The 12,086-nt window shown below is 51.3% G+C and overlaps 5 protein-coding genes across 5 annotated transcripts; 2 read left to right on the forward strand and 3 right to left on the reverse strand.

Annotated features, from left to right (window-relative positions):
• Positions 1 to 31: 31 nt before the first annotated feature.
• On the forward strand, positions 32 to 1,711 carry N7525_011013 (uncharacterized protein; the record flags this gene model as incomplete). The annotated part of the gene is made up of 3 exons (XM_002560754.2): positions 32 to 541; positions 593 to 1,491; positions 1,546 to 1,711. The coding sequence occupies 3 exons, from the start codon at positions 32 to 34 to the stop codon at positions 1,709 to 1,711; spliced, it is 1,575 nt and encodes a 524-aa protein (XP_002560800.2).
• A 555-nt stretch (positions 1,712 to 2,266) lies between these two features.
• Positions 2,267 to 4,074, reverse strand: N7525_011014 (MFS transporter; the record flags this gene model as incomplete). The annotated part of the gene is made up of 2 exons (XM_002560753.1): positions 2,267 to 3,192; positions 3,258 to 4,074. 2 exons carry the CDS (start codon positions 4,072 to 4,074, stop codon positions 2,267 to 2,269), a joined length of 1,743 nt encoding a protein of 580 aa, XP_002560799.1.
• An 856-nt stretch (positions 4,075 to 4,930) lies between these two features.
• Positions 4,931 to 6,501, reverse strand: N7525_011015 (Zn(II)2Cys6 transcription factor; the record flags this gene model as incomplete). Its single annotated transcript, XM_002560752.2, has 2 exons — positions 4,931 to 6,255; positions 6,306 to 6,501. 2 exons carry the CDS (start codon positions 6,499 to 6,501, stop codon positions 4,931 to 4,933), a joined length of 1,521 nt encoding a protein of 506 aa, XP_002560798.2.
• A 420-nt stretch (positions 6,502 to 6,921) lies between these two features.
• Positions 6,922 to 8,474, reverse strand: N7525_011016 (H(+)-transporting V1 sector ATPase subunit H; the record flags this gene model as incomplete). Its single annotated transcript, XM_002560751.1, has 3 exons — positions 6,922 to 7,534; positions 7,596 to 8,121; positions 8,180 to 8,474. 3 exons carry the CDS (start codon positions 8,472 to 8,474, stop codon positions 6,922 to 6,924), a joined length of 1,434 nt encoding a protein of 477 aa, XP_002560797.1.
• Positions 8,475 to 9,018: 544 nt separating this feature from the next.
• On the forward strand, positions 9,019 to 11,748 carry N7525_011017 (M protein repeat protein; the record flags this gene model as incomplete). The annotated part of the gene is made up of 4 exons (XM_061215316.1): positions 9,019 to 9,057; positions 9,158 to 9,209; positions 9,263 to 10,746; positions 10,804 to 11,748. 4 exons carry the CDS (start codon positions 9,019 to 9,021, stop codon positions 11,746 to 11,748), a joined length of 2,520 nt encoding a protein of 839 aa, XP_061067828.1.
• Between the last annotated feature and the right edge of the window lie 338 nt (positions 11,749 to 12,086).

Consider the following 12,086-nt stretch of genomic DNA (forward strand, 5'->3'; position numbering starts at 1 on the left):
CCTCGAGTTGGCTATTACTATGTAAAGCCACATGGCTGCTGGCACGCTCCCTTGGCTCGACACGTGCACCGATTGTCAATCGCGACTGGCTCGACTGCGGTGGAGCTTCATTTTGTTTCTCATCCTGGGGTCATTGGCAATTACTTCAGAGATATACATCTTCGAAGGTCTTCGACAGAGCTGGTTTTTCTCTCTCAAACCTATCCCCGTCATGCGCAGTCTCGTCTTGCTTTCCGCGGCCTCGGCGCTGGCTCAAACCCCGGGGGACTCCTTCTATCCCCCAAAGCTGAATGATACATCATACATCAGCAACAGCTCAATTGAGACATATGGGGGTATTTACGAAGCTCCAACCAATGGTCCGACCGGAGGCAACCCCTACGGCACCTATGACTACTGCTCCATGCCGCATCCTCGTTCAGAGGAATACGAGCTCCCTGAAGCTCTAGCCAATGGGTCAACTGAGGGAAAGCTTGTGTATTTGGAGTATCTACAGCGTCACCAGCGGCGAACTCCGTACAACATTCTCCCGGGTGGGGAGGTAAGCAACCCTCGAATCGACTCTCAGCCCTAAATTAACTCCTTTCCCTAGAACCAAGAATATCACTGCGACGATGTGCGTCCGTATCTCTACGCAGGCCCGAACAGCGCAAGCGGCATCCAGCCCATGCCAATGTACGCACAGACATACCAGGACCCCAGCAACCCCTTCACACCCGGCGTGAACGGCACCTGTCAGTACCCGCAGATGACCATCGGAGGAGTCCAGGACGGATATCAGCACGGCAAGGACCTCTGGGGCGTTTACGGCGAGAAACTCGGCTTGATTCCCGCGAAGCCAAACAGCCGCGTCTGGTTCCGCTCCAGCGAGTCAGCTCTCACCCAGGCCTCGGCTGGCGCGGTCCTGCGCGGCATGTGGCCTGGCCACAAGGAAGCTCTACCCTTGCACCAGATGGTCACGTCTGTCAATACCGTCAATAGCGGATACTCTTGCCCTGCTGTCAGCTCTACTCTATCGAGTATGAAGACTACCACGCAGTGGAAAGAGCATCTTGCTGTCACCGAGGAGTTGCGCTCGGAGCTGGGCGCTATGTTGGGCGCGACGGAGAGTTCGTGGCAGAGTACCTTTGACCACTTTGCGGATAACTTCCAGGGTCGTCTCTGCAACGGCTATGATCTGCCCTGCAGTCTTACCAATTCGTCATCCTGTGTCACGATGCAGATGGCTCAGGAAGTCTTCCGTGCTGGTGATTGGGAGTGGAATTACTACTGGCGCACGAACCCAGATGTGGTCAAGTACATTCAGGTTGTCGAGGGCTTGTTTATTGGCGAGATCATCTCTCGTCTGCAAGCTGTCCTGGACGGGAATTCTTCACTCGATTACAGTCACATCTTCGTCCATGACGGGGATATCGGTCCTATCCTGGGTGCTTTGGGAATCGAGACGCTTCGCTGGCCTGGTATGGCGTCGAACATTGCTTTCGAAGTTTGGTAAGTCAAGCTGTTTTCTGATATGCTGGATTTCTCTAACAACTTACTTTTCAGGGAGACGAAAGATAGTAAAGATGAGGCTTCCTTCTACGCCCGGGTTTTGTATAGTAGCCATCCCATACGAAGCATCCACGGTGTTCTTGACTGGGTCCCCCTCTCGAAGCTGATTGATATCATGAGCCCCTACGTCCCTGAGGATATAACTTCTCTCTGTGGATAATGGTCTCAAAGGATTTTTCTAGAAATATCATTTCGAAGCTATCCATTTTTCGACCCCTTCCTACACCCATAGAAGAAACAATACGGTTAACTTAGCTCAAGCGTTGAGAATCCCATTCCACATATAAAACATCGTATTTATTATTCTCCGAAGCAGATTACCACATGATATGGGTAGACGTCCCACGTGCGAGCTAGGTGAGGTGCTAGTAGCACTAACGTTTCAAGTGCTGCCTAGAAAACCTAGGTAGCACTCAGCTATTGTAACCAAGTGCACAGAATCAACCAGTTGTTGTCTTTCCGCACGGGGCCCAGAAAAGACCCAAATGCATCCCCGTCTCCTCAAGCGATATCTCAGAAAGTACAATTATTCAAGGGACAAGGAGATCTCAGATTAATATTAATATTTTCGTTATTCATGACAATTGCACGTTGGTCGCTAAATATAACGCCGCTCTTTGCCTACTCGTCTTTCTCAACATTATTCCTTATACCGCCATCAACAAATATCCTGCAACTTATTAAGAATCAAAAACAGACAACCAAGAGATCAGACTCATTCCACCGGATCCGAGATAGCAAACTTGCTCAAAGCACGAAGCCTGCCACCATAGAAGTAAAGCAACCAGATACCAATAATCCCAATGACACTCAGTCCACCAAGAAGACTGACACCCCGAGCAACACCCAAGTTCCCAAACAGCGGATGCGCAAACAGCACACTACCACAAGCAAGCGCACTGCGGAAGAAATCATTCGCCGCGAACAGACTAGCCGCGTACTTGGGGTAGGTGAGCGGGATGTACATGAAGATGCACTGCATGACGATGAAAACCGTAGCACCATAGATGGTAATACCAATGGTAGGCGCGATCCAATGGATAGACGCACGCGCAGTCCAAGCAAAAAGGAAAAGACCAATGAGAGGACCAAAGGAAGCAGGCAGCGCGGGGATAAGAAGCTTCTCATTTACAGGGAAGCCGAAGCGACGGATGCGCCGGTTCATCCAGAAGTGGATGTAGCTGGCGTAGACGGCAATCCCGATAATGCATGAAACCAGCACACACAGGAAGACCAGACCGATCTGGCCGAGGTTCATGTTGTAGTCGACTGGGTAGACCAGAGGGAAGACCTCGAAGAAGGAGTAGTAGATGCCGTAGATGATGGCTGTGTAGATTTGCACGAAGAGGACGGCGGGATCCTTGATGGTGATTTCCATAGGCTTGATTAGGGCGTCGACGGCGATGTCTGAAACACGCATGTTTCGCTGGTCGAGCTCGGACTGCGACATGAAGCGGTTGGTATTGTGGATTTTGCGGAGACGGGCGGCGCGGCGGAGGAGGATTGTTGCGCTGCTGGTTTCTGGGAGGAACATGAACATCAGGATGAAGACTGGGGCGGAGGCCCAGATTGATTCGAAGAGGGACCAGCGCCAGCCTTTGACGGGGACGGCGAAGCCGCTGAGGAGAGGGCCGAGGGCGGCTGTAGAGTTTTGTTAGTAGATGGACGGATATTGCGTGTAGATAAAGAGGGAAGGGGAAGCTTACGTCCACAGTAGGCTGCAGCAACCCAAGCCATCATGGCAAAAGGCAGGTTCATTAGGCTATACATGTCTCCGATGGAAGCACCTCCAGATGCTAGACAGGGCGAGCCGAAGAATCCTTGCAGAAAGCGCAGCACCATCAGACCGGCGAAGTTGCCCACAAAGGCTGTTGGGATGGAGATGATCACGAAGAGGAACATCGTGATGATATAGACTGGATTGCGTCCAATCACGGGGATCTCACTCAGTGGAGAGAAGACCAATGGCCCGGTGCCATACCCCAGAACATAAAGTGACAATCCCAAAGTAGCGACCAAGGTGCTCACGCCGAACTCCTTCATGACACCCTGTGTTGAGGAGGTGTAGATCGCAGAAGTGGTATACACGACGAAGGTGTATAGACAGATCAAAATAGTAATGAAAGCGCGCTTGCCATTGGACCAGTTGTGTGGGTTCTCCAAATCATCGGTATAGTACCAATCAACAAGGATGGAACCATCTTTTGTTTTCTTGGGGGCGATGGGGATGGATTTTATTTTCTCGATTTCATGTTGTTCGTCGGCCTCAAGGCGAGCTTCGGTGAATTCTATGGATGCTTGAGTCGACGCCCGGCTTAGGGGCTCACTATCTTCAGGGCTTCTGTTGGAGTCTTGTTGGATGGCCTTCTTTTCGTCGTCCTCGTCTCCATTGGAGTTCAACAATTGGAGCCATGTGTCGGGAAGCTTGAAGTCAGGCTTTTCTTCGGGATATTGGAAGTATTTATTGTTCGTCAACAGACGAACAAGCTGCCCGAATGGGGCATCTCGAATGATAGATGCCATTTGGATAAGAAAGATAACCCTTAGGTTGTTATAGCTGAATTGGATGAGATACTATCAAAATTAAGCTTGTATTAAGAGGTGGAGTAGCCTATATATACCTCCACAATGCTATAAACTACATATCCATTTCAAATCGGTTGAATAATAGCTAAACTCCGAGTAATATTAGGAATCAACCTGATTTCAAAGGAATCCATTGATCGATAATCAGATATTATACGATCCCTGGGTCGATGGATTCGAGTCTGCGCCAATCAGAATCCCCCATCAACGCCATCCCAGGGTTTCTTAGATGAATTCACCCTACTCCGACTCGTATAGCCTTACGTTATGCCATATACTCTAACCTATAACGGGAATTAACGTTGGAAAAATGACATGTTCATCATTTTGACTCATCGCATCATTTGCAAATTCGCTATGTCGTTATGTTCGGAGATTAGCCGCTTAGGTCCGCCATTATATCTCCTGCTTAGCTCCGTCTTCGTATATCCCTGGCGTCTTTCGTCTCAATTCCTTGGTCGGACTATTACTCGAGAGTTAGACATTTGAATATAGGTGAGAAGAAAAGTGTTAGATTCAAACGGAGAAAGCATTTTGCACTTGCTAAAAAGAAATATAAGAAATATTTACCATTCACCACTTCCAAGCGCCCGGGCTTAAATAGGTACACACGCACGCCAAAACCCCTACCAACACCGACTTGTTGACACGGAAAGTTATAGTGTATCAAAAGAAGATAATATATACAACCAGAACTCAAAACATGAATCATTGCACATCAGGCATAACAGGCTCCCGCCAGCTGGTATCCCTAGTAAGGGATGAAATCGAACTGCATTCGTTCTTGGAGATGTTAGCATGAACAACGGAATGACCAAGAACGATTCTTACCGAGGAAATGGCTCCAGTCTTCTTCCTCACTCAGCTGATTAGCCCAATACTGCTCGAGGAATTTCAATGATTGAAGAACGTTCGGAACGCGAATAGTGTCATGCAAGGACGACAGCAGTTGTCGGACCGTATCTCGATCTTGACCGCGCGCCTCGCAGCCCGCAATAAAAATCGGTGTCGTCAACATCACCCAAGGCGAGAGACCCGATGATGGCCCAATCTGCGCGGTGCATTCCAGGATACGTTGGACCGACTGCTGCACTTCTGGCGACATAGATGGCGTTTTTCGAAGTCGTCGGTGGATCTGAATAAGCGCACTGTGTTGGAATGCCTCGTTGCAGAGTAGGAGCTGCTGTGCGCTCTCCGCAGATAAGCTTTTTGCGGCACTAGGGTAAAACGAGGGCTGCGTGGTTGAGTCACGATCCATGAGTTGTCGAACTGCGGACTCCAAAGACGCAGCATCATCTTCAACACTGGCATCAACTTCTCCTGCGACAAAGCCCTGAGTAGCCTTTTCGACTTCGTGGCTTCGCCAGGCGGCGGCGCCGATCTGCCTAAAGACAGCCGCAAGGTCGACACTGAATCCCCAATAATCATCTAGATAATCAGTAGACCCGCCCAGCCCCATCAAATCAGAGGAGGCAAAGTCCGAGATATCTCCAATAGGTGGACCATTGCCCGTCAGTGCCGTAAGCGACACGATCGACCAGTACCAACGATCCAAATACCGCCGGAAGCCGCTTGTAGACCGCAAGGAATCCTCCCCAGCGGCATCCGATGCCCTCATCAATGCTCTCGCCCCGTCAATATGTGCTCTCCATGAGTTCGGGTTTATCGCCCCGGAATGGATCTCAGCTAGGCAGAGCGTCCGAGCCGTCGCCACCAGCGCCTCGGGGTCCTTCGATGAGGGATTCTGCAGCTCTGTTCGGAAATGTTCGAGACTGAGAGCCATTAACCGGGCAATATCCGGTGCTGATTTTACGCTCTCAGACTGGTTGTGTAGGGCTTGGATATGGATCGCGGATAGGGCGGTGGTAGCGTACAGTAATGAGGGAGTCTGAAGCGCCATTGGGATTAACATGCGACATATGTCCTGTTGCATTCCCGAATGACACGCCGTAATCTGTGAAGCATCGTTGATAAAATGGTGCAACAGGGCCTTTTGACTGGACGACAAGGACGAGAAGGGATCGACGGGTTGCGACAGAGTGAGATCTGATCCGGTACTGGCGCTGGCTGGCTGCACCGCCGTCTTGGTGGTGTAGATGAACTCCCCTGGTGAATATTCTATAATGGTCAGAACTATGTACAAGCCCTCTCTGGTATAATGTACATACCGAGTCTCTGCATGCCTCCTGTCCCGACGCAAGCACCAAACCGGGATCGCGAGAACGCCCGCCCACCCCACTGCAACTGCATTGCATATTGGCATTGCTCGCCGGCAGTCTGGCAGCGACCGCAGTTCGGTCTCTGCTCGTCACATTTTTGTCGGCGTGCCTTACATCTCTTGCAGCCTGTGAAGGATCTCGACATGGGTGCTGTGGGTTGGTGGGATGATGTTCTCGGCGAAGAATTCCTGCGGGGGCACCCCGGATATAACCGCCCGCGTGGCAATATAAATAAAATCCGGGGAACAGCAATAGGGGTTGAAATTATTGAAGGTTATTATATTAGGTTTCTATAGAGAAATAGAGGAGTCGTGTTCTGCCTTGCACCGTTGCACATCTTGGGGCATTTAGCGGTCGATCCCAAGATCCACCATTTGGAGTATGGGAATATCAAAATCTAGGGGCCATGGATTTCACATTTGAGTATGATTCTAATATCCCACCGAAAAAAAAAAGAGACAAAGCGAGTATGCGCTATGGCAAGAAAATACACAGTACATGCCAACCAGAGTATATGTTCATCCCGGAAAGCCATCAACATATCAAATCCTCTTTAAGGGATCAATCAGCCCTCAAAGGTATATCGAAGCCACTCGCCGACCGCATGCAAGCTCTCCCACCGTACCGATTCATCTTGATCAACCATCAATTCCATCACCCGCGTCTTTAGGCCCAGTCGCTCCAACTGCCCACGGCGTTCGGGAACCTCCTTCACTAAGTGCCCTACGTCGCTGCAAGCAATAGCCAGCACCTGCTTGTCGTTATCCCAACTCTTAGACAGAATTTCAGCTAGTTTCTTGGGCAAAGCACCGTTCGACTCCTCTACGATTCGTCGAGCGTTGTCTTTCCAGAAGGTCGGGTTCTTGTGAGGGGGCGACCAGCGCAGGTGGCCCGTCTGGACTTCGGCGGCATATTCGTCAAAGGTGGTCTGTGTCTTGGTATACTCCTCCAACATGGAAGAGAGCGCGTTGAGATCCTCAAGCAGGTCGGGGTCGGTCAGATGACGACCAGACAAGTTGGTCAGGAGGGCGGGGAGTCGAAGGAACACGGCGATGGGTAGCAGAGTGGTCCGGTTGCTGGAGCAAAGATTGTACAAAGTTGCAACAAGCAAGCGGGTGGTCTTTTCTTTCGGTGAGAGACGCAGAAGGTGGATGTAGAGTTGGATAATTTCATAGTTCCTAAGTGGAGTCAGTAGCCGCTCAGAGTATAAAGCGATCGCCTGGTTGTCACATCACTTACTCTTGAAGTTCATCGCCAACGAGTGCGCCCTCGAATGCAAGCTGCCACAGAACAAGGAGCACCCGATATAGAAGCTGAAGTCCAACACCACCGGCGAGACCAGGCTCGACGCTGCGACTGCTGCTTCCCAGTGTGCTAGCGTTGCCGACGTTGTCTTTAGCCCCAGCCGCAGCTCGAAGAGTGTCGATCAAGGGGGCCAGGGTCTCTTGACGTTGCGCCCAAAAGATCTCTCGAGCTCGGCTAGTTCTCAACAGCTCTGAGAATCCTTGGACACCAATGTCCTGGAGCCCACTGTCCTGGTTCTTGGTTAAGGTAGAGAGATAGGTGTAGAGCTGTGGGAGAGCTTCATTGTCGCGCGGTGCAGGTTTGGATGAAGCAACGAGACTGTGCGATACGAGCGCCGTGAGGAAGGTGGACGTGAGCAGAGGGATGGGGTCTTCGGCGTTTGTCGAATGCTGCAGGAACGGTAGGAACGGCTTGTACGGTTCTGGGTGAGAAACAAGCGAGCTGGCCAAAGAAGGTACATCTGTTAAACATCAGTTCAGCGTGTTTCCTCGGGGCTTCAGCTCAGCCACAGCATATACCTTGAATCAAGTCCGAGGCCAGCACCAGTATATACTGCACGATATCGGTCCTTCGAGAGGCCGAGTCCAAGACACTCTTTCCCTGTGCACCACCAGCCAACAGACCTGTGTATGCAGCAAGATCTCCTTCTATCGTTTGGCGGCGTTGATCCTTGCGCACCTTGTCCACCGCCTTGATCTTCTTCAGGTGGTCATCGGTGATGTTGCCCGCTCGGACGGCACCCTCCCATGGAATTGGCCGAGCTCGAATGTTATTCTGGAGGGAACTGAGGTAAGTGGGTGGCTCCAGCGACATTGTGAGTATAATCTGGAGGAACTTGAAGCCAGAAAACGAGTGTCGCTGGCTGTGGACGATACAAATTGGAGTTGTGTCCAGAGAGACGGGGGAGCTTGGGGATGACGGAAGCCTGTGCCAAGACCGACGGTATCTCAACGCATAGCCTCAACTTCTGATTTCTGTTCTCTATTTTGATTCTCGCTTCCTATTTCTCTATCGTCTTTTTTGTTTCTATAGGTCTTCCCTTGCCGATCATTTGCCTCGCGTTCACTGTCTTATCGGTCCAGCGCCTTAATCTTTGTTCGGGTTTCAGCCTAGTACCTCGAATTCGGCTCAAATCCTACCAGTCTCTCTCGTTTCGCCCTCACAGCAAGTGCTTGCCATTGCCGCCTAAGCATCGACACATCCAGCAATAGTTGGCGTCGAATTGGTTCTGAAACGTCCCCACGATAATCCAAGTCGACGTCCGAGCGCAGCCCCCACCGAATCCATGCGAATGCGACACGAGGCATTTGCCGCTTAGTAGCCTGATCGCAATTTCCAATACAGTAACTCTGCCACGATGGCGCAAAACTCGCAGACGCAAAAGCCAAAATGGGGGGTGGGTTCTTTTTTCCAGCAAGCAGTAGCCGGCGTCGAGTCTCGGCTGGATCACATCTTGATGGATGAGGAGAGGAAACCAATCCAACTCTACTGCAAAGCCCACTGAAACCCAGGGCGGAGAAGCACCACCGACAAAGGCTCCTGTTCCTTGTATGAGACCCACAACACGTACGCGACCTGTAGTACTGGCTAACATCTTTCAGCGGTTTCCCGCAGTTCATCGACCGCGCGAAGAAATGACCGACTTCAGGAACGTCTAGCCCGAGCTATGGTAAAGCAAAATACCTCAAGTCTATCTTCCAAGTCTCCACAGAGCCGAGTCTCATCGCTGCCTGCTAGTCCAGTACCTAGCAATGGGGCTCGGTCGAGTATGGACATGGATTCCAGCGTTGCATCGGTGAATAGTGCGGTGGAAGACCCCAAGGCTCCTCAGTCGAATGATGACAGCAACCCAGCTAAGTTGGCCTCACCGAGAATAAGCTACGACTCCGGGGTATCACCGCGTGTTTCAACGGAGATCAGTGTCACAGACTCCGCGCCCAGGACATCCGTAGATGTGGTTCAACCATCAATCGACTCAGCCAAAGCTAGTCAAGAAACGTCAGATTCGCAGCGCGATTCGGTACTGAATGATCTTGATTCGGGTGATAGTCCGCGGGTTAGCGTTGAATCGCCATCAGAGGTGCCCGAGGAGGGCGAAAACCCAGATATCGCTCGCTTGCGGGCTGAGCGTAAAACTGCCGAGTCTCAATGGCAAGAAGAGATGCATGGTTATATTGAACGTATTGACGCGTTGCAGTCGAAATTGAAATACCTCGCTAAGGATGCTGCGGAATCGGCTAAAAATGCTGCGGCGAGTGCTACCCCAGGGAGTACGCAAAAGCAACTCCTGGAGAAAGATGAGAAGATCGCATTGCTCCTTGAAGAAGGGCAGAAGCTGTCCAAGTCGGAGATGGACCACCGCACGGTGATCAAGAAATTGCGTCAGCAACTTACCGAACACACCAAATCTCAGGCTGAAATGAAGAGAAAGACGGACAAGCTTGAGCGGGACTTGGCCAACTCCGAAGCAAGAGCCAAGCGGGCAGAGGCCGCAGAGAAGAGGGCAACCGAGTCTTTGTCATCCCAAACGAAGTCGACTAAAGACTTGGAAGCTGTTACGAATGAACGCAATGCGCTCAGTCAGACTGTCCAAGACATAAAATCGCAATTGAGTCGGGCTGTTTCCCGCGCCGAAGCCGCCGAGACAAAGGCGAACTCTGACGCTCTAGAGCTAGAGAAGCAACGGGCGAGGGAGCTAGACGAGGAGCTATGCAACCTGAAGATTGAGCACGACATTAGTGAAGAAAGATCCAAGAGGGAAATTACCGAGTTGAAGGAGAAGATTGACCAAGAGAAAGAAAGAGCCCGAATGCTCGAGGCTGAATTGAAAGGCGAACAGTCTGTCTTGGAAAGCAAGATGGAGAGTCTTCGCTCCCGCGCAGAGGAAGCTTCATCGGGGGCAACAGGAGAGACGCAGGCCAAACTTCTTCGTCAGATCGAGACCCTGCAAACTCAATATGCTGCTGCTAGTGAAAACTGGCATACACTAGAGGGCTCTTTGCTCTCACGCCTGGCTAGTGTGGAGAAAGAACGCGATGATGCTGGTCGACGTGAGATCGACCTTCGGAAGAAGATTCGAGAGATGGTAAGACCTCAAAATCAATGCCTCAGTGTACCCCAAGATTAACCAACGGGAATGTAGAACCACAAGTTAAAGAAGTTCGAAGAGGAACTAGATAACGCCAAAGAAGCTGAGCACGATTTGAGCAGCAGGCTAGAGGAACGCATGGAAGAGCTGCAGAAGCTTCAACAAAAACTCGAGAAAGCGGCAGATGACCTTGCCTCAACGCAAAAGGACATGGCCGAGCAGAAGAAAACATGCGACACAACGTGGGCGCAGAAGCTCGAGGAGGAGCGGGCCAAGTGGAGAGAGCAGGTGAACTCCCCGTCGCAACTGCGCGGAGTATCACCCGTTGCATCTCTACGGCGATCGAGTACCCTCGACGCCATGACCCCAGGGCAGCCGGAATGCCGCCCTCCTAGCCGGCGCTCATCTACTATGGCTTTCGCCTCACCGGAGATTGGCACGCCGCCTCGACAAAACTCCTACCCTGCCTCAATCACCCAAGCTACGCTTTCTCCGCCACACATCAACACGAATCCCTCACTCATGGCAGCGCCCTCCATCACCTTTGAGCCGGACGAGTATTTCGAAGATTCTGGTACTCCTGCCACTCCTTCAGCCTACGGCGGTACCCAAGCACATCCACCGCGCGGTATCAACGACATAATATCCGAGTCAACTGTCGGCGCCGGCCCTTCTGTGCAGCTGGTCGAGCGCATGAGTGCCACAGTCCGCCGCCTTGAGAGCGAGCGCGCCGGATCTAAGGACGAGCTTGCCCGTGTGACCACACAGCGCGACGAAGCCCGGCAACAAGTTGTTGATCTCATGCGCGAGCTCGAAGAGAAGCAGCTTTCGGATTCCCGTGTGCAGGAACTCGAAGCTGAACTCGAAGACCTTGATCAGCGCTACCAGACCACTCTTGAGATGCTGGGCGAAAAGAGCGAGCAGGTTGACGAACTCAACGCTGATATCGCTGATCTCAAGAAGATCTACCGCGAGCTAGTTGACAGTACTATGAAGTGAGGGCAAACTGCTTAGATGTTTACCTACCATTTAGTGGGCTGCCAGCTTGACGCTTCTTGGCTATGATGTTTCATGCTTAGACTTAAACCACTCGGGTTTGTAAATAGAATATATCCTGTCCTGTACAAATTAATTGGTCTCATACAACGGATTTATTCCTTGATCACAGGCCTTCCATCCTAGGCGGAGCGGTCATACTTGCAGGGTCACTCCGATCTCGGAAAATGAGACTTCCCTCCATCCTTACGCACGTTCGGACTCTAGCTCTAACAAACCTTCCATTGGCAGTATACAAGCAATTATCATTTACCAGCAGGCTTCGAAGTTTTCACCTCTCC

This window comes from Penicillium rubens, assembly GCF_028828025.1.
Source record: "Penicillium rubens strain IBT 27055 chromosome Unknown utg000004l_segment0_segment0, whole genome shotgun sequence".
Classification (NCBI taxonomy): domain Eukaryota; kingdom Fungi; phylum Ascomycota; class Eurotiomycetes; order Eurotiales; family Aspergillaceae; genus Penicillium; species Penicillium rubens.